This window comes from Miniopterus schreibersii (genome assembly GCF_964146895.1).
Source record: "Miniopterus schreibersii genome assembly, chromosome: 3".
Taxonomy (NCBI): domain Eukaryota; kingdom Metazoa; phylum Chordata; class Mammalia; order Chiroptera; family Miniopteridae; genus Miniopterus; species Miniopterus schreibersii.
In genome coordinates this window covers 10,987,080-11,008,041 of record NC_138103.1, presented here as the reverse complement: position 1 = coordinate 11,008,041, position 20,962 = coordinate 10,987,080, and the positions used below count along the sequence as shown (strand labels likewise).

The 20,962-nt window shown below is 51.6% G+C and overlaps 2 protein-coding genes across 24 annotated transcripts in view; both read right to left on the bottom strand.

Annotated features, from left to right (window-relative positions):
* The window catches only part of TBC1D24 (TBC1 domain family member 24), a 25,161-nt gene extending 7,825 nt beyond the window's left edge, over positions 1–17,336 (bottom strand). For 4 of the 23 annotated variants that reach the window (XM_081132446.1, XM_081132448.1, XM_081132432.1 and 1 more), the window contains exons 1-3: positions 17,107–17,157; positions 16,592–16,733; positions 1,371–1,480 (exon numbers count right to left, since the gene is read on the bottom strand). The gene's annotated coding sequence lies outside the window, so the exon portion shown is untranslated. Of the gene's footprint in view, positions 1–1,370; positions 1,481–4,300; positions 4,354–16,591; positions 16,734–17,052 lie in introns of all 23 variants that reach the window. The other 19 variants (XM_081132451.1, XM_081132435.1, XM_081132436.1 and 16 more) reach the window with 14 other exon arrangements.
* On the bottom strand, positions 17,249–20,962 carry NTN3 (netrin 3). Its single transcript, XM_081132429.1, has 6 exons — positions 19,937–20,962; positions 19,677–19,865; positions 19,450–19,599; positions 19,280–19,330; positions 19,061–19,135; positions 17,249–18,771 (listed from the first exon to the last, which is right to left on the bottom strand). The coding sequence occupies exons 1-6, from the start codon at positions 20,862–20,864 to the stop codon at positions 18,422–18,424; spliced, it is 1,743 nt and encodes a 580-aa protein (XP_080988555.1). The 5' UTR covers positions 20,865–20,962; the 3' UTR covers positions 17,249–18,421.

Genomic DNA, 20,962 nt, shown 5'->3' with positions numbered 1-20,962 from the left:
GTCACACAGATTATGAATAGAGAGGCTAGAAACAAGTTCCCAGAAGGGCTTGAGAGACAGCCTGACACTGCTGAAAACAATTCTTAGTTAGGGGGTGGAAGGCCCATCAGGCTCCCACACACCACCACCCTTCGGCCTGTGGGCCTTATGAAAGGAATCCACTGGTTAAGAGGACCTATTTAAGTCAAGAGGTGCTTTGTGTCAGTTCCTGAAGGCTTCAGGCCTTTAGCCAGCTGTGTGTTGTGAGGAAGACACACACCTACTCTGCCCCACCATCCCCGGGTTAGAAATCAGAGGCCAGCTCTTAAATTTCTAAAAATGTTAGCTAGGTTTCTGGTAGGTACTCCAGAGGAGAAATACTGGTGGGGAGTAGACATGAGGGCTGAGAAATAAATGAAGTTGTTACAGCTTCAAAATTAAGACTTTTGTTTGTTAATCCTCACCCAAGTATATTTTTCTATTGTGTTTTTTTTTTAAATGTCTTTGATTTTGGAGGGAGAGATAGAAACATCAATGATGAGTCATTGATCAGCTACCTCCTGCACACCCCCTGCTGGGGATGAAGCCCACAACCCTGGCTTGTGTCCTGACTGGGAATAGAACCTCAATGCTCAACCACTGAGCCACGTTGGCTGGGCTTCCATTGATTTTTAGAGAGAGTGGAAAGGAGGAAGGGAGGAAGGAGTGGGGAGAGAGAAAGAGAGAGACAGAGAGAGAAACACTGATGTGAGACAGACACATAGATTGGCTGCCTCCCACATGTACCCCGACCGGGGCCAGGGATCAAACTTGAAACCCAGGTACAGTGCCCTTGGCCGGGAATCGAACCTATGACCCTTTGGTGTGCAGTCAACACCCCCACCACTGAGCCACACTGGCATTTTTACATCCAAATGAACCAGAAGTATTGGGGGATTTGGCACTGTCTCTCCATTTGGTGCAACTATTAAAATTCAGGCAGACATTTAAAAATGGGTAAAATGTGCTATGTGAGACTCTCTGGCTGATAGGTCACTGCAGGTGGACAGCAAGACAAAAGTCTAGCCTAGCCAGGCATGGCTCAGGAGTTGAGCATCGACCTAGGATCCAGGAGATCGTGGTTTGATTCCTGGTCAGGGCACATGCCCAGGTTTCAGGCTCGGTCTCCAGTCAAGGGCGTGCAGGAGGCAGCCTATCAATGACTCTCTCGTCACTGATGTTTCTCTCTCTCTCCCTCTCCCTTCCTCTCTCTGAAATCAATAAAGACATATATTTTTTTTAAAAAAGAAAAGACAAAAGTCTACTGTTGATACCACAAGTTAACATCTGTTTTTGCTAAAGGCTACTGCCCTTGGCCTTTAAAATAGTCTGTCCATGCACCTCAGACTAACCTTTCTGCTTGTGATGGTAAAAGTGTTTGGAGGTGTCACAAGGATTTGCTTCAGTGAGTTTTGGTAAATGACCAGATCATTCCAGTTTCTCTTGAATCTAGAACATTCATCTGAAAACATAAAAAGCGAAAAATATCTTAAGAACATTGAGTGGAAAGTAAAGAAGTATAGTGTAAAACCTGTATTGTGAGATGATATCTTTAGAAAGTACTTTGATATGTTTTTTTGGTAGTAAAATATACATAACAAATTTACCATTTTAACCATTTGTCAGAGTACAGTTCAGTAGCATTAAGTACATTCATACTATTGTGCAACATTACCACCATCCATCTCCAGAACTTTTTCATCTACCCAAACTGAAACTCTGTGCCTATTAAATGCTAACTCCTTGCTCCCCCTTCCCCTGGCAACCACCATTGTACTTTCTATTTCTAAGAATTTGACTAATCTAAAGCGAAATAAGCCAGTCAAAAAAAGACAAGTATTACATGATCTCACTCATATGTGGAATCTAATGAACAAAATAAACTGCTGAACAAAACAAATCCAGAGACATAGAAGCATGGAACAGATTAGCGAATCTCAAGAGGGAAGATGGGGGTGGGGAGTCAGAAGAGATTAACTCGGCAATTTATATGCATATATGCATAAGCCATGGGCACAGACAATAGTGTGGGGAGTGGGGGTGGAGGGGGTAAATGGGGGGGAAAAAGAGGACATCTGTAATACATTCAACAATAAAGATAAAGAAAAAAGAAAAAAAGAAATTGACTATTCTAGGTACCTCATATTAGTTGAATCATACAATATTTGTCCTTTTGTGTCTGGCTTATTTCACTGATTGTAAACTCCTCAAGGTTCATTTATGTTTATAGCATGCAGCAAAAAATTTTTAAAAATGTAACACTTGAGCCCTGCCAGACTGGCTCAGTGGTTGAGTGTCCACCCATTAACCAGAAGGTTGCTGTTCAATACCCAGTCAGGGTACATGCCGGGGTTTGGGGCTTGATCCCCAATGGGGGCATGCAAGAGGTAGCTGATCAGTGACTCTCTCTTATCACTGATGTTTCTATCTCTCTCTCCTCCCTTTCTCTCTCTGAAATCAATAAAAACATATTTTTAAAAAAATTACCACTTTATTTTTTAAAGCAGTTTTAGCTTCACAGTAAAACTGAGAGAAAGATATAGAGATTTCCCATATACCCCCTGCCCCCACACATGTATAGCCTCCTTCATTATCAACATCCCCCACCATGAGTAGTATATTTGTTATAATTAATAAACCTACACTGATACATCATAATCACCCAAAGTCTACAGATTAATGAAGCCTCACTCCTGGTGTTATACATTCTATGTGTTTGGACAAATGTAAAATGACATGTATTCTCATTACAGTATTTTCACTGCCCTAAAAATCCTCTGTGCTCTACTTACTCATCCCTGCCCACCCCCCACTTATCAGAATTTCATTCCTATTTATGGCTAAGTAACATCCCATTATATGAATAGAGCACAATTTGTTTATCCCTTCACCACCTGTTGATGGACATTTGGGTTGTTCTCACATTTTGGCAATGTAAATATTGCTGTTGTAAACATGGGTGTACAAATATCTGTTCAAGTCCCTGCTTCCAGTTCCTTTGGATATACAGTATATTCACTGATACTGTTTTTATCGGGGCTTCCCCATAGAAAACATTAATTAAAATAAGTTTTTCTGGCAACATTCATTTAATATATCCTCCTGGAAAAACCTTGCCTGCAGCAGAACCAGGCCTGCTGCCAGTGCTGGGACCTTCCTCAGAAGAAAAGAAACCCAAATTGGGGTTGTCTGTTTGCTCTGTTCTGGGAGGGAAGACAGTGAGGATTCTCTTCTTCACCAGGTTCTGAAGACCAGGACAACAGGCCCACTTACACACCCACAGCCATACCTAAGCTGCACTCCACAGTCTTCCATGTGCAAATTACCTATAACTTTTAAATTCTTCATTCTAGGCTTTGAGCCTGCTAACCTCTGGAGGGACCCCAGGCCCATCCTGTTTGTGTGAAAAGAACCAGCTCCTTATCGGGGCAATAAACATGTTTATAAACAGAACAAGAGCAGGGCAGGACAGCACCAACCCTCACTCAACTGGCCTCAGATTCAGGTTGAATATTAAACTGGAAACTCCAAAAGTGATTATCGCACCTTGCAAAGTTCCTTCAGACAGGACCCACAGTTTTGTTTGTTGCAAGTTGCCCAGAGACACGCTGGATTCAGAGGGACTCTGAGGCAAGAACACATGCAGGAGACCCTGAAGGAGCGACCTCGACCCCTGAAGGCCTCCTCCCCAAGCCTCCATCCAAAAAGAGAGCACGGTGTTTCTGGGGCCAAGCAAACAGGCTTACAGTGACCTTCTTAGGCATCTATAAAACTAGATCCAGGATGGTTTCCTTAGGTTCCTTTTTACACGAATGCACAATCACAAAAAACCACAACACAATTACAGAATAAAAACGTAGAGTCTGTTTATGTGTTATCTCGTCATTCTTACTCCGTCTTCCACTTAAGATAATCAACCATTGCTCACATATTATATCCTACAAAGCCTTTTCTTCCTTTCTTTTTGATTTTAGAGAGAGGAAGGGAGAGAAAGATAGAAACATCAATGATGAGAGATTCATAGATCAGCTGCCTCCTGCATGCCCCCTACTAGGGATCGAGCCTGCAACCTGGGCATGTACCCTGACCCAGAATCAAATGTGATCTCCTGGATCATAGGTTGATGTCCAACCTCTGAGCCACGCTGGCCGGGCCTACAAAGACTTTTCTTATATTTACATGCACACTCACAGCTGAGTTAGATTAAGGCTGGCTACTGGGAAGGGGAACTCAGGAGGTAGGAAACAGATCAAAAACAAAAACCATGCAGATGGATACTCACACACTGGAGTTAAGTTTTAGGGTTGAAGTGATGCTCTCTTCTCATTATCCCACCTGCAGTGTGCAGAGATCATACAACACTGTTTATATAACCTGCTTCCCCACACGAAACAAGGCTTCACCTTTTTCCCACAGTCCCCTAGCTCATGACAAAGGTCGAGGGAGAAAAGGGAGGCAGAAGCAAATGTTGGAAACGATCAGTTTCAAGTCAGACAGGCCTGGCTTCAAAGTCCAGCTCCACCACTTGTTTGCCTGAACCCCAAGCCATGGCTCTTCCTGGAAAGGCAGGTGCCCGGCTGTAAAACAGAGCTGACAAACCCAATCCGCCTCACCGTCATTAGTTTCAATGCAACACCTAAGGGCTAAGCTCTTACTTGGGGCTCACTGGCTGGAGTGTGGGTGACATCTCACTCACTTGCATTTCCACTCACCCCTTCTTGGGCAGTCCAGGGCAGGCAGCCAGCAGGGCCCTGCCAGCAGGTGCACTTTCCCTCAAACTCAGAGTGGGAGGAAGGGAATGGTTTCTCACTATAAACACTGCACTCGCCTAAAGGCCCCCCTGCCCCCCACAAGTTTACTGCAGAGGAATGGGGGTGGGGGCAGGGCTGGTTCTCTGAAGTAGGAGGGGGCTGGCCCCAGTTGCCTGCAGCTCCCTGAACTTAGAATGTAGGGAAGTATAGTTGACCCTTGAACAACATGGGTTTGAACTGCACGGGTCCACTTATACAAGGATTTTTTTCAATACTGTAAATGTATTTTCGCAACATTTTCTCTAGCTTACTCTATTGTAAGAATACAGTATATAAATATATATAACATACAAAATATGTGTCAAGCCCTAGCCAGTTTGGCTCAGTGGTTAGAGTGTCAGCCCATAGACTGAAGGGTTCCAGGTTCAATTCTGGTCAAGGGCACGTACCTCAGTTGCAGGCTTGATCCCAGGCCCCGGTTGGGGCACGCGTGGGAGGTAACCAATTGATGTGTCTCTCTCACATTGATGTTTCTCTCTCTCTCTCTCCCCACCCTTCCATTCTCTCTGAAAAACAATGGAAAAAATATCCTCGGGTGAGGATTTAAAAAAAAAAAGTGTCAATTGACTATGTTACTGGTAAGGCTTTCACTCAACAGTACGCTATTAGTAAAGTTTTGGGGGAGTCAAAAGTTATATATGGATTTTCAACTGCATAATGGGTCCCCTGATCTCTCTTCAGGAGGGCACCCTAATTCCCATGTTGTTCAAGAGTCAAATGTACTTTGTGTCTTTTGTCCTCAGCTTTAGGCCTAGCCTGCAATTCTGGGAAAAGAGGAAAAATTCTGCTCATCCTGTTAGACTCACAAGAACTGCAGACAATGATAATTTCAAATAATGGGGACACCAACCACATAACGTGTCTGCAGGATGGTGGCTACTTTAGCTAGGGTTGTTAGGGCAAACTTCTCCCAATTTGAGCTTAAGTGGCAAGAAGGAAGCAGCCAGAAGAGCTGAGGAAAGGTCACTGGACAATGAAAAGAACAAGTGCAAAGGCCCTGAGGCAGGAACAGGCCTAATGTGTTCCCGGGAAATAAAGGGCACTAGCATAGCAGAGCATAGTGAGCAAGAACAAAAGCAGTGGAGACACCCACAGCATGGACTGTGTATAGGGAGGGGTTTGAATTTTATTCTAAGCACAGAACTCAAGGTGAGAAGCAGCAAAGGGATGTGATCCAATGGATGTGTTTAAAAGCCAACTGTCAGTATTAACTGAGACCATTTATAGAAAACACTCAGCTTAGCCTGACATGCCAGGGCAGCTCAGATGTCCAGAGGGCATCTCACTCACTATTACTGCTCCTTGGGGTCCACTGACCAGGCACTGGCTCTGAGATGTCTGGGGAGTGACAGGGTTCTGGTGGGTCAACACTTGATCAGTCCTGCAGAGGGGCCTGAGTACCCCCTCCCATGGGAGAGGTGCAGCCACAGGAAGCCACCACTGACATTCTCCCACAGACCCACATAGGTCTCCTGCTCTCTCAGGGATGATCCCTTCAAATGTCTACTCTGACAGACCTGCTTCCCCTTCCCTGCTGTGCTGCTGCTTCCCACCCAGTGACCCTCACAGTGACCCTCACATCCCTTACCCTCACATCCCTTTCCCTCACAATTACTGTGCCTATTTTGAGAGTTCTGGCTACCTGATGCAAAGCAAATATTTCTTAAAAATGAAGACATACATGGAAATTGGTGACCTCTATTTCCCCAAAATATTATCTTGCTATGTCAGTGACACCTCTGTCCAGCTCCCCATCCTGTCATGATGACCAGTGCTCCCTCTGTCCAAAGTACACAGTCCTGGGTTTGCCAAGAGCAAGTTTACATCAGACACATGATGAGACCCAATGCATTAGGGGCTCCCGTCAGTGGCTGCAGGCTCACAGACCCAAAAGAGAACTTCCCAAATTGTGCCCACAGAAGGAAGTGGTCATCTGAGGTGGGAGGAGCCCAGGCCTTCCTGAACCTACAAGCTCTGCATATAGCCCTCGAAGATTTCTGATCAGACCACGGAGGGAGGAAAAGCATATACAGAAGGCAGGACAAGACCTTATTGTGGACAGTGGGGCAGGAGACATCAGAGCCAAGCAGATGGGGTTTAAGCAGGACCCCCTCCTATCACATCTTCAGGGACTGCCAAACACAAATCCCACAGCTGCTGGCTGTCAGGCGATTCACCTTTGCATTTCTATCTCTAATCCTGAGGACAATCCCAAGGCAGGGGGATTTGCTCCACCTTATAGATGAGGAAACTGGGATACAGAGAGGTGCCTGTGGGGTCCCCAAGTACAGAGAGAACTATTTCTAGTCTGTCAGCCTCCAGAGCACTCATGGTAACCCCACAGTGCCTGAGACCCCTCTCCCACCCAGGACAGCCAGCCCCACCCATGCTCCCTCCTCAGCAAGTTCAGGGCTGGCTTCTCAATGCCACCTCTGTTCCAAAATACTACCCAGGTCTGATGAGTCATAAGATCTCTTCATTTCTTACCTCTTAAGTGGGGAGCATGATTTTCCCAAACAATTGGATTTGAAAACAAATTTGCTTTCATGTGACAAACACAGACCCTCACATTAAGCCTAGGCGATTCCACTTTAACCACCCACCAACACTGGGCACTGCGGACAAGAGGGTAAAAAAAGGCTCTCGAGGAGAGTAATGATCATGGCCCACGCAGGAAATGCTGTGAGGCCAGGCAGGGCCCTGGCAGACCACCAAGGCAGGGCACTGACTCCACATGAGCACTGCAGAAGGAGCAATGGTACCCTGAGTGTACCATAAAGATGGGGAGTCAGCCCAATGCAGAGGCAGGGATGGGTGCATGAGCGAGGAGGGCACAGCAAGTTGGAGAGCCTCAGGCAGGTGGTGTTGAGTGGCTGAAGATGGGGTAAGAGGGGGTTGATGGCCTTGCTTGCCAGCTACACTAGGAGAATGGACGTCATCTTCCACTTGAAGGAGCCAGAAGAGAGTATGAGCAGAAGGTGACATGCATTTTAGAAAAATGCCCCTGGTGGCTCAGGAGGAAGGAGGGCAGAGTCCAGAAAAGAAGCATGAGGAAGACTGAGCCAAGCCTGGCCAGGGAAGATGGAGAAGATGGGGTGGACCCAAGAGACTGCCCAGGGGTTGGATTCTACCAGACGAGGTGACCAATGGTAGGGGGCAGGACCCCAAGCACTGAATAGAATTTTGGCCCAGGGGCGGGGTTTTGGTGGGGCAAAGGTGGCACTCCATTTTGGAGTTGAAAGTGCCTATTACGACATAGATGCCTCTCAGGCAAGTGCCAGAGAAGCTCAGGTTGGAGGCAGGCCCTGGGTTACTGTGCCAATGTCCTGTCCATACACCCAGTGCTCAGCGCAGAGGCTCATGTTGGCTCCTGAACTTCTCACCCAGTTGACCTCATAGACAGCCCCCCCACACACACCAGAATGCCGCCAAAGTGCCCAATGTGGTTCCACTGGCCAAGAGGCACCTTTGTGCAGAGGGAGGAAAGCACTCATCAGGATTCCTACCCACTCCTACTGACCCCTAACCAGCCCGAGCCTGACTACCACCCACCTTGACTGTAAGAACAGCTCACAGTCGGAAGACCCAGGACTCAGCCTGGTTGGGCCTTAGTCACTGTGCCACAGGACAGGGTGGACACTCTGTGGGTGTCAGCTGCTGTGTCTCAGTTCTTCCTCTCCAGTCTGAGCAATCTTATATCCGTTTCCCAGGAGTGGAACCAGGAAACAAAAAACTAAGAGGAAGGAGGATGCAGCTCCAGCCTGGCAAACGACTTGGTGAGGACAGGAAGGAGGGGCAATAAGGCGCTCTGTTCTGGGCCTGAAGAGTTCCATGTGACAAATGCACACTCCTCTCAGTTTCCCTAGAGCAGAATTCAGAACATTCACTCTCTACATAGTCTCTCTACCTTAGAGACCATCAATCCCCAGTGAGGTGGAGCTTGTAGAAGTGGAGCAAGCCAGGACAGAGCAGAATGACCAAGTCCCTTGACACCTACTTGGCATCAGGGGACAGGCATGCACCTTACTCCAGCCCTCAGGTCTGAGGATAGGAAAGACACAGCAATTACAGGACATGTTCACTTCCTGATAAGAATATGCTCATAATGCTAGTGATGGGGCAGCAGGACAGGAAAGGGGAGACAACTTGTGTATAGGACGGGAGGGCACATCTGGATGGCTGAGTGTGACTCAGCTTGCAGGGCATTACTGTAGGGGGGCAGGGGCCATGGGAGAGCTGGAAGGGCTTCTAGGCAGGAGAAGGTGGAGGGAGGTGAGGGGTCAGGAGATATTTCTGAGGCCATCTACCTTGGACAACCAAAGGGGTGGGGACAGGTCTCTACTTGTCCTGGCAAGACACACTCCAAGGCAAGTGATAATCGCCCTCTTATGTTATGCACGAACCTTCCTCTCAAGCTTGAGTCAAGTTTGAGTTCCTTACCAGAGGCCCACTCTTCCCACCCAGCCATGGGGAGAGAGACCAGGGAAATGCCGAATCCCACCCCAGAAATCTGCTGTAGCCCCAGAGACACAGCTTCAGGACTTTGTCTAGAACCCTGGGTGGAGGACACTTATCTCCCCACCCAAGGCCCCAGATGTAGGATGACTCCCACTTCTGCGGATGGCCGCTGGTGACATTGTCACTGACTGAGGTGACCACTGTCACTGATCCTCCACATTCCTTTGCCTTGCTGCCCTCTTTTTACTTACCTCACTCTCACTTCCACCTCTCATCTTTCTCTGGAACTTGTATGTGGGAAACAACCCATCACCTCATCCTCTCCCAAAATGCACCCTTCTTCTTCCCGGTCAGACAGCAGCCAGCTCTCCCCAGGACCCTGCTGGCACCTTCCCCCAGGATTTCCCCAGGACTCTGCCCCTCTGTCTTCAGAATCTCCCTGGGACCCAGCCTCCACTCATTCTAGTTCATGACCTTCATTCCTTGGCTGCCATCACAGGGCTCAATGGTTGAGTAGGTAGCCCTAGTGTGAAGCTCCTCACCTTCAGAAGCCTCTATATATCTCAAGCATTTTATCCACAACCTGGTCAGCCCCGGAAACTGCTCCACCCAAAGGTAGCATATCACAGCCCTACTCGCTCCTAACCTTTTCCTAAAACTCTTCATTGCCCTCTTCCCACCCGCGTGACTCCATCTCCCTCCCCTACCAACCCCTTGTGGCTTTATGTCTTTGCCTGCTCAGCCAGGCCCTGTTCCACCAAGCCTCTCCTGTGCTCCTGTCTCAGCCAAGGGCAAAATCCTTGGGAGAAACCAGATGGATAGCATGCTTCTCCATGCTCACACACCAAATGCAGAGGGAAAAATCATGCTGCTCTGCTCACGACCTGGCAGCCCTTCTTGTCATGCCTCACAAATACCCTCTCCTATTCCCACTAGCTTACAGCTTCACATCCACCTGCAGCCCCCACCCTCCCTCTCTCCTGAGAATGGGGTGCCAGGCAGGAGCTTTCTCTCCTCTGATCCTGGCTCTTGATCTGCACCCCCACCCTTGGTCTTGGATCTCACCTCCTGGGGATCCCAACTCTCCTGCATCTTTAATGCTCCCTCTTTGCTGTTACAGAGACCCCCCAAAACTGCCACTCACTGAACCTGATGCTCCACTCCAGCTGTGCCTCTTCTTTCCTTCCCAGTCAAGCTTCTTGGTGAGAGCAGGCTAAACCTGTCTCCCACCCCTTCCATCTTCAATGCCTAGCTGCTAGATCATTTAACCGACACCTTTGAGCCCTTATCTCCCTGAAGCACACACAGCTGATCCCACTGCTCTCAGGTCTCCTCTCCCTGGGCCTCCTGAAACCCTTCCCTTGTGTCTGTCTCCTACCTCTTTGGCTGCCGCTGTTTCTGCTCCTTTGCCTGTCTCTTAGATGTCCCTTTTGCAGGAGTCCATCCTCTTCTCAGCCTAGAATCCTCTTGTGAACTCAAGTCCCATATTTCCAATTGCTTTCCTGAACGTCTCCCATCCTTCACACACTCCACGTGACTCCAACACGTTCAGCTCTGACTCCCAATGTGCTGACCCTCTCTACCTGAAACCATGCTCTGGTTCCCCCACCACCCCTTCAGGATCTGGCCCTAACTGCCCTCCAAAGGCAGGTTCAGGAGCCTTGCCCACACAGCACCAACTGTAGCCCCCAGGACACATGCAAAGGGCATGTCCCCAATTGGAAAGAAAAGAAGACAGAACATACTTGTTCTCCTTTTGGTCCAATCTACTTCAAGCCTCAGGCCAAATGCCCTCTCCTTCACTAGCCCTTCCCAACCTTCTGGGCAGGGTTGAGGGCACCCTGGCTGCATTCTACGCCTCCTTATCCAAGTTTGTTTTAACTCTTGGCACACCATTGTGATGCTTATGAATCCAGCTCTTCTACTATGCTATGACTTTTGATCCAGGTGTTTCACATCATACCCAGTGTACCCAGGAAGGAGGAAACAAGAGAAAAACACATGGAGACTCAGAAAAATCCCAAACCACTTGGGCCCAGGAGGAAAATTTAATTCTAAACAATGACAACAGGGAGCATTCATCAACTTGTTTAGGCATGTGACCCTCCCAGCAGGCATCTTCACATGACAGGAAGACAGACCATGTTCTGCCTCAGCACAAGGATTTCTCAAATATTAATGGCAACTGGCATTCCACAGTGACTATCAGGCAGCCAGTTACCCGGGAACTTGATAGTGGGCCCTTTGCTAGTAGCACACAATGGAGGGCACGTGCCAGCTACAAAGGGTGTAACCATTAACCATTAGGCGTTAGTCATAGTACCGCAGGCCAGTTGGCTGGCCCACCTGCCAGCTGCCTGTCAGAAGTTCAAGTGCAGGTCTTATCAGCGGTGCCTAAGCCTATGACATGGAGCCCCAAGCAGAGAAGAGTCCCAACCTTGTCACGTACTCAAAACAGTTCCCTGCATCTCTTTCTCAGGCAAAAACCTTTTCCCCAGCCTGGTCTGGTTCACCTACAGGCAAGGGTTGGGGTTGGAATGGGGCTCTGCTAATTCAGGATCTTGTCTTCTGAGCTCAAAGGGTCATCCCAACAGCATGTCTGGGAAAACACCCCCCAGAGCATAGGATAAGCCAGCTAGCTGCACAGAGTGAGAATCAGAGAAACAGAACTTGGCTGTCAGCAGCATTAGAATTTTGACAGGTTAGAATTCCAAGCAGAGTGCCTTCAACAGGTGTGCCTCAGAAGGCCGGGCACATAGCAGGTTCTCTGCAAATATTTTTAGATCTGACAACAGAGCCGGGCCAGGAGGGAATCCTGCCGGTTTAATCATTTTAATAGGCACTCAAGACACTTCCTGAATGCCGGTGTACTGAGTGCTAGAATACAAAGATGCCAGGCCCAGTTCCAGCTCTCAAGGAGCTTCTGGCTGTTGGGGACATGGGTGTACTGGCCATGTCAACTCAGGTAGAGGTGCTATGACAGGAAAGCACAGGATGTCTGGGCCCCCAGCCCATGAGGAAAGAGGGGTTGGGAGCCAGTGATACCTCAGCCGACTCCTGAAAGATGAGGTGGCCTTTGTCCAGGAAGCAGCAGAAACAGCATAGGCATAGGACAGGGCCTGGGAGAGCACAGCCACTCGGGTTGGCATGCCTTTCAGCTCTTTAAGGGGACAGGCCAGTGAGTGCCATTTGTGGCTCAGATTAAAAGACAATTCTATCTATAGTCCAGCCTCAAGGGCTCCAAGAAGCCAAAGGACCTGAGACAGAGGCCTGGGGTTCACAGGGTTGCTGAGGAAGCCAAGTGTTCCTGTGTCCTAGGAGGTGGAGAAGGTTCAGCCCAGGAAGGCAGGAAAACATGCCAGAGGCAAGAATTGTTAATGTATACTCCCAGATCCTTCTAGGACCCACAGGCTTATCAAGATATGAAAGCTAGAACCACCCTTCCCAGAAAAGGAATTAGAGGAGAATTAGGGAACAAGAGCAAAATGATTCAAGGAAATGATGAAGGGACAGAGGTGAGGGGAGCTTTTGTTGGGATTGCCGGTAATGACTTACATTTAGAACACTACTCAGGGAGGGGCTTTTATTTGTAACAACCTTCAATGTGTGTGGTACTCCATTAAAATTGTGTAACAATTAGGCACACAGTTTCAGATTATGAGAAACAGAGGAAACTACCTGTAGTGTGTTCTCAATCACCTGTAAAAGAGGAGAGCATGCCTAGGATGGAAGGAGAAACCTGACTGCTCACATGTGACTCCTGCCAGCATATCCTTGTGCAGTACCCGACCAGGCCCCGGAGACATATACAGAAAAGAATAAGATCTTATCTCACATCTTCTAAGTAAGCAGGTACCAGAGACAAAAATAACTCCTAATGGCCTGTGCATTTATCCAGGGGCTAGGACAATCCTGTGGGCAGACAGGGGCTCCTTTCGAATATCAGCCTTTCCTCACCCTCTCCCCTTGCCCCTCAGTGTGGGAGATAGACTAAGGAGGATCCACCACACACTTGGCTTCTGTATCCTCGACAGAGTCTTTCCTGCTGCTAATGCTGAGGTACCACACAGAAACTGGAGAGCAAGGGAACCCCCAAAATTCTGCAACCTTGGACCTATCTTTGGGTCCGAGGAGAACTTTTTTCAGAGATCGAATTGTGAGAATGCTCTGAGAGCACCCATCCTCAGTCTGGAGGGAAAAGTGGTCCTTTGAGATGAGTGACAATCTGGAAGTGTCTCAAAATTTGGCAAATAAACATGTGAGACAGGAAGGCCCCTGGAATCGACTGTGTGATTTTTGCGCCTTGAGTATCTTGCATCTTGCCATTTACTCTAACCAACAAACTGGGCCTTTGTCGTCAGGGAAATAAAAAGTCCACTATCCTGCCCCAACAACCCAAAAAGGCAAGGGGTTATTAATGAAAATTCTGTTAGTTTATCTACTCTGTAGATAAAACATAAAACATAAAACATTAGGTGCCTCCAGGGTTCAGTCTTCTTTTTCTTACTCCATACACTCTCCTGGGAAGGCCCACCCCACTACTCTCTGGCTTTGCTGTTACACAGGAAGGAATCCCCCAAATGCTCTCAAACCCAGTATACTGTCCTTGGCTCCAGACCTACATATATCCACCTACTGCTGGGAAGTCTTACCGATCCTCACCTCAACATCCCCAAACTGAAAGTCATCACCTGCTCCCAAGTCTGCTCCCTCCCTGCACTGTGTGTGGCATGGAACCAGCTGCCAGTCACCCCATCTTGGGCTGTTCCCTAGGTCCTCCTTTCTCCCTGCAGCCACTTGCCTCATGGTTTTGCTCTCCTTTTGTTTTTTCTTTTTAAATTTTTATTGTTGAGAGTGTTACAGATGTCCCCCATTTTCCCCTGCTCTCCTTTCTGAAACCCACTGTCCTTCATTGTTGCTGGGACTTACATCTCTCTAAATGTGCCATGGTGGTCCTTTAACCACCCCAGACTCGGTACAACCCTTCACCAATCCACCCCAGCAACCAGTGCCAGGTTACCAGTGGAGAACACGATTTGATCAGTCACTCACAGACCCAAGATTCCTGGGTGACTTCCCACCGCTCTCAGGGTAAAATTCACACTGGGGCCTGGTCCTCAAGGCCTTTCCCAATCTGCTGCCAGCATAGCTCTTTAATTTCATCTCCCTCTCTTTACCCCAACTACCAGAGCTACTCACTGCCCTTAACAGCTGGTGGGTGGGTCATGCCCTTATTACCTTACACACACAGTCTCTGCCCAGAAGGCTCTTTCCCTCATATGGTCTTGCCACTCCTATTCATTCTTCAAAATTTAGCTCAAGCCTTTCTCAGGAGTCCCTACCAAAGGCCAGCTGAATGCCACTCTATGCCCAAAGCAAGCTCTGTCCTCCTCTATGGGAGCACCTCCCACAGTGCCACAGTTCACTGGTCCGTTTCCTGACTCCACTGTGAGCTCCTTAAGGACAGAGACTCATTCAACTTTGTAGCCACAGAACACGGGGTACAGGCCCTCCTCATGTAAATTATGATTTCAATAAACTTGTGTGGAAAGAATTTTTAAAAACCATCAAATAATGAATTGAAATTGATTCTTAGTAAGAAGCCTGAGGTTTTGTTTCCTTGATATTATCTCCATCTGGAAAGTGACACTTGAAACAGTCACTGAAATTGCTGCTTCAAGTTAAAAAGGGCTTCTTTCTTTTATGTACAGAGTTGTCATAACAGAATAGGTATGCTCAAACAGGTAAAACATTCAACAGGGTAAATGTTAAGTGCTTTTTTTATAACCTGCTTCACTGTCTTTATGTACTTTAAACCAGAAACCATCTAAAAGCAAACACTTAAATATGTCATCTGAGGTTGGCTTAGACTGTAACGAAAATTAGAAGCAACAATGCATGCCCAAGGTCACTTGGCCTTCTGGACAGTCCTGGCAGGAGTGGTCAGCAAGAGCTGGTGAGGCTCACCTGCTGGCGAACTTACAGATCCAGGGGGTGAATTTTATTATTGTTATGAAAAGCCTGCTTAGATTACTAGATTACTTCTACATCCCCCACCCCCTTCCCCGAAGGTCACCCTTACTACCAGATGAAAACCACCACACTAGTTTTATTTAGCACCTTGGTTCACTTCAAGAGATAACCCCCGCCCATTCCATGACAGGCAATGGGGGAGCAAAGATGAATGCAACGTGCCTCCAGCCCTGTTCACAGGGAGAGACAAGCTTCTAAACAGGGCACTCACTATCCCATAAGCACTTCACTTAGAGGCCTTATCTGAGGGCTGAGAAGATTAGATGAGGACCCAATTTTCAGAATAAAAGGAAGCGCAGTGGGGTCATTCCACTGGCTGTTAACCTTTATAAATTGTAACACCTTTGAGAGATTTCTTTATCTTTTCTTATCTGGGTTTGTTTCGCCCAGCCTATATGTCTTAAAATGAAAAGAACCTGCATACTTGTCCTTAAGACAATTAAGCAAACATTTACAAGAGCCTTCTAAGTGATGGGGATAGAATATGAAGATGGAGGCCTCACCCTCAAGTGGAGGAAAAATCTGTCAAATAAAATGCAATTGCCTGGCCCAGCCAGCGTGGCTCAGTGGTTGAGCACTAATCTATGAACCTGGAGGTCATGGTTTGATTCCCGGTCAGGGCACATGCCGGGCGTTGCCGGCTCAATCCCCAATGGGGAGGGGCATGCAGGAGGCAGCCAATCAATAACTCTCTCTCATCACTGATGTTTCTATTTCTCTCTCCCTCTCCCTTCCTCTCTCTGAAATCAATAAAAACATATTTAAAAAAATAAAATAAAATGCAATTGCCTGGAAGTCCTTGCTGAGTCTCAAGAAGCAAACATACAGAGAAATAAGGAAAACCACCTTCGAGCGCTACTATTGGCCCTGGAAAGGCAGACAAACTAATGACTTGGAATAAGCTGCTGGGAAAGACTACAACACCAGCATCACAACCACAGCCACATCAGCCACAAGGCCTGTGCCTCCCAATACATTACTAATCTAAGAGTCAACCTCTGCCTCCCCACAGCCCAGGCAGTCCTTAGACAACCTTTGGCCTTTAATGTCAGCCCAGAGAGTGGTAGTCCAGGAGTCCCACAGCACATCTGTTTCCATACTAAGGTCACAGATGAAAACCTGTGCCCAGGACACCATGCTTGGAGAAAACCATGACCAGGTGTAGCTCATCCCCGACCTCCAGACTCAAGGCTCAGATAGCACAGTGCCCAGAGACCCTGTGGAACTGCTTCTGTCTCTCGGCCCAGTGGCCCTGCCAAGGGGGTACCCACCAGAGTTCAGACGCTGGACGGCAAGTGGGCAGGCATGTCATCCTGAGGCACGCGGAGGGCAGGAAAGGGAACAGTTGCAGGTCTTAGACGGCAGAACGTTATCAGAGATTCTGCTGCAATTTCCAGTCCAGAAGAGGATTTCCTACCCCGCAGAGAAAGAAAGTGGCCCGAGGAAGGAATGATAGAGACAGCTCCTTCTGACTGACGCCTCGCCCTGGGCCAGCCAGCACGCAAACGGCGGCTGGTAGGAGGCGCCGGTCCTGCCCCGGAGGCGAGCGTCCCACGGAGCCGAGGTCCGCGGGGCAGCACTCGGGGGCGGACAGCCCCGGGCCCCAGACCTCCGCGCCGCGGCCAGCTCCCGCGCCCCACCTCTGACCGAGGCCCCACAGTCCGACCCCCACACCCCCTCTCAGTTCTCTCCCCGCCCCGCTGTGACAGCCGGCGACCTGGCTCCACAGTACCTGAGGCCCCGCGGCGGGCCGTCACGCCCCGAGCCAGGGCCGCCGCGTACCCACCTCCGCCGCCGCGCCGCGCCGCGTACCGCTTTCTTCTCAGCTGCCGCGCGGGCTTCTCTACGCATGCGCGCGCGCTGCCCCGCCCCCGCTGAGCACGCGCCAAGGGCTGCCCACCCCGCGTGCCGCGGGTCTCAGCCAAAGCGGGCTCTGGGCATGCGCACCGACGCCCCTCGGCCGGGCGGTGGGAGCTTGCAAGGCCCAGGAGTGGCCCCGGCGCGGAGGGGCAGGGATTCGCGAGCGGTTACTCCGCGCAGGAGTCGAGTGAGCGGCCGGCTATCGGGCCCTGTGGAGAGCAGGGCTGGGGGCACTGGGAGACTGGAGGGCTGTCCGCCGGAGTTACCGCCCCGCCTGGTTACGAATCGACCCGGGAACGCGCGTCAGCGTGGGCACTACGTCCGGTTCCGAGTGGGAGAAGGGGCATAGGGGGTCCTAGGAACGGGGCTTTAGTGGAGGAGCCCTGAGGCCGAGAGAGACAGCCAGACGGAGACAAGAGACAGGGACAGGGCAGGCCAAGAAAGAGGCCGAACACGGGCAGAGAAGCAGCGGAGACCGGGACATGGACGCCCAACCGGTAGAGAAAGGGCAGGCACAGGAGACAGAGGGGAACAGAGGCCACCGTGATCCTGGGGGAGGAGTCACAGCACCCTCTGCAGGTTTCTGGCAGGGGGCGGAGAAACCAGTGTCGCTGACCTCCAAGGGGGTCCATGGACATCTATGGTGGCCACAGTGCCTCGGTGAGCCATAGCGCTCTCTGGCGGATTACAAGAGTCCGTGGGGAGTGGAGTCACAGCGGCCCTTGGTGTGTTCTCAGACCTATAATGAATGGGTCCTGGATTCATAAGGGGCTTCATAACAGTTTGGGGGATGGCTAAAGGACACAATGCCTTTTAGAAAGGTGAGGACGCTCTCTGAGGGACTACGACATCACGAGGAGGCGGCCCTTGGGGTGTTAGCAGAGTCCCACAGTGTTGGGCCCCACAAGGAGCCTTCTGTAGGTGTCTTGGTAGCCCTGGGAGGGGGCAGGTAGCACGAGTGTGGGAGATCCAAGGAATCCTCTGGGATAACAGCTGCCAAAGGAAGCCTCCAAGCAGCTTTTTGGAGCTATCATAGCCCTCTGTGTTGCTGCATTGGTAACACTCATCCTGGGCACCAGCGCGAGGCACAGAGGGAGGCGCCCAGCAGGGTTGGTTGAAGACCCAGATGGCGAAGCGCGCTATGTGAGTAGAGACTCCTCCACAGACGGATGCACTGGTAGAACTTGCGCCTTGATGTGGGAGCAGCGCCCCGCCCAGCCCCAGCCTGGCCCGCGGCGGGCTTAGGCCACCCCGCAGCGCCCCCGCCGCTCGCGCCGCTGCAGCCTCCGAAGGCGCCGGGTCCATGTGTCGCGCCAGGGCAGCACGAGACTCCCGCGGGCTGCGCTGAGCCCGGGCCCTCGGCCCCCTGGATCCCCGACCGCGGCCCCTGGCCCGCCCCCCAGCAGCAGATAGCGGCGACCAGGTAGCAGGCGTGGGCAGCCGCAGGCAGCATCCCGTGCCGGCACCCACAGTGCGCTGTTCCCGCGCCGTGCGCGCTCCTCGCCACTCCGGAACACTGCGAGCACAGCCACCGGGAAGCGCGTCCACAAGCCACGTGCCTCGCCGCGCGCACCCACGGCCACCTGCACCGCTGCGGAGAGGGCGAGGGGGGCGGGTCAGGCTGGGAGGGAGCAGGCCGCGCAGAGGAGCGCAGGGCGCTCAAGGCGGGCGGGGGGGGGGGGGGGCGCAGAGGAGGGACACATAGGACACCCACTGGAGAGGGAGGGCACAGAAAGGACACCGCAGGGGAGGGCGCAGACAAATCACCAGTGGGGCACCTGGGGGATGGCCTTGGGGCCCCGCAAGAGCCAGGGTATCCAAAGGGAAAGTGGGAAGGGCAAGGTGAGAAGGTGGGGGTAGGAGGCCTGAGGAGTGCCCACCGTAGTCCTTCCTGCAGAACTTTTTCAGGCTGATGCGGTAGCTGCCACGAGTGGGTTTGCAGTGCAAGTCGCAGTCTGGGGAGGGGGGATAAGGTAGTGGGGAGGTTGGCACAGGTCCTCACCTTCGTCCCCCAACCTCCCCTCCTACCCTCCTTGAACCCATAGCACCCCTCCTCTCATGGATATGCCAGTCTAGGACCCTGGTATATGTCTACTCACCCTGCGACTCCACAGGGCTGCTCTCCTCAGTGGGTCCAGGGACAGGGGTCTCTGCAGAAGGGTGGGAGAATGGCCTGCATTTGAGGGGGGCAGGGGGATCTGGAGGGCTCAGGGGATAGGTAGGCAGCAGCAGGGAGCTGGGGTGGCCTAAGAAGGGCAGGGTCACTTACTAACACAGGGTGCCACCGGCGAGCGACTCTGTTGGAAGCCAGGAGCGCAGCGATTGCAGGTGAGGCCAGTGACACCATCCTTGCAGGGACACTGGCCTGTGGTCTGATTGCAGGTTTTACCAGCAGCACCAACAGGGTGACAGTCACAGGCTGAGGACAGAGGTGAAAATAGTCAGAAATCCACCTGGGGATATGGGAAACCAGAGGGTGAAGGTATGCAGGCTCACCCCTGCAAGCACGGCGGTCACTCGGTGCACGGCCTGGGTCACGATAGAAGCCCTCCCGACAGTAATGGCAGTGACGGCCAGCGGTATTATGCCGGCAGTTGAGGCAGACACCGCCACTGCGACGGCCGGACAGTCGGTACAGCTCCATGTTGAAGCGGCAGCGGCGGGCATGGCCATTGCAGGAGCAAGCTGCAGAGAGGGATGGGTCAGGGGCAGGCTGGCTGGGTCCAAGATCCCCAGGCCACCCTCCAAGGCCTCACCAAGGCAGGCGTGGGCTTCCCGGGCTGTGGCCCGCTGCCACGGCCTGTCGCAGTAGAATGGCTTGCAGCGGCCACAGTCGGGACCCTCGGTGCCATGCCGACAGTCGCAGATCAGGTGGCCCTGGGTGTCCAGCAAGCACCTTGAGGCATGCCCATTGCATTTGCAGCGCCCGCCCACCTGGAGCTCAGTGGCTGAGTAAGAGTAAGGGACCATAGCCTCGGAGTCTCTGGTGTCCCCCAGCATGGCAGGCCTTGTGAGCACTACTCGAATGTCTGTGGCGGTCACCCAGTCTTGGAGGACCGGGCTGCTGTCCAGATCGAGGCCTGGCGGGCTGCTGTCCTGCACGCTGAAGGCCAGAAGGCCACCACCATCAGGTTGGGTCTGGGGCTCAGGAAAGCACAAAGCTTCAGGCCCGGGGCCAGCTGGGCCATTTGCAGGGGCAGGCAGGCGGCCATAGTCCAGGCTACAGCAGGAGGAGAAGAAGCCCAGCGGGACCCAGCTGCGGCCATGGTCCTGTGACTTGAGCAGGGCCACTGAGGTCGGGGGCGTGGAGCAGAAGCGCAAGCTCACGAACACCAGCTCAAAAGTTTTGCCCAGGGGTACTGTGAGAGTCACGTTGAGGGGGGCCTGAGTCAGCCAGTCCGAGCGCCAGCACACAGGGCTTGTGGTACCCCCTGCAAAGGTCAGAAGAGTGGCGGGGTGTGCCCTCCGCGGGTCTGAGGAGTCGCAGGTCTGCGTGGGAGGCTGCCCACACGTGCTGGACGCCAGCACCTCGCGGCCCAAGGCCGCATTCACCAGGCCAGGCACGCAGACTCGGGGTGCGCCCCCCTCATCATGGCAGGGGTCGGCGGGCGCTGGCGGCCCCGGGCTCAACGCGGCTAAGAGCGTGCCCGCGGTCACCAGCATCCCCCAGGGCCAGATGGGCATGGCCGGAGCCGCCGTGGGTCAGCCAGTTGGCCGTGGTCCCACGCCGCTGCCCTCGCGGGGGTATAGCCTGGGTCTGAGCCTCTGCCTGCCGGCCCGCA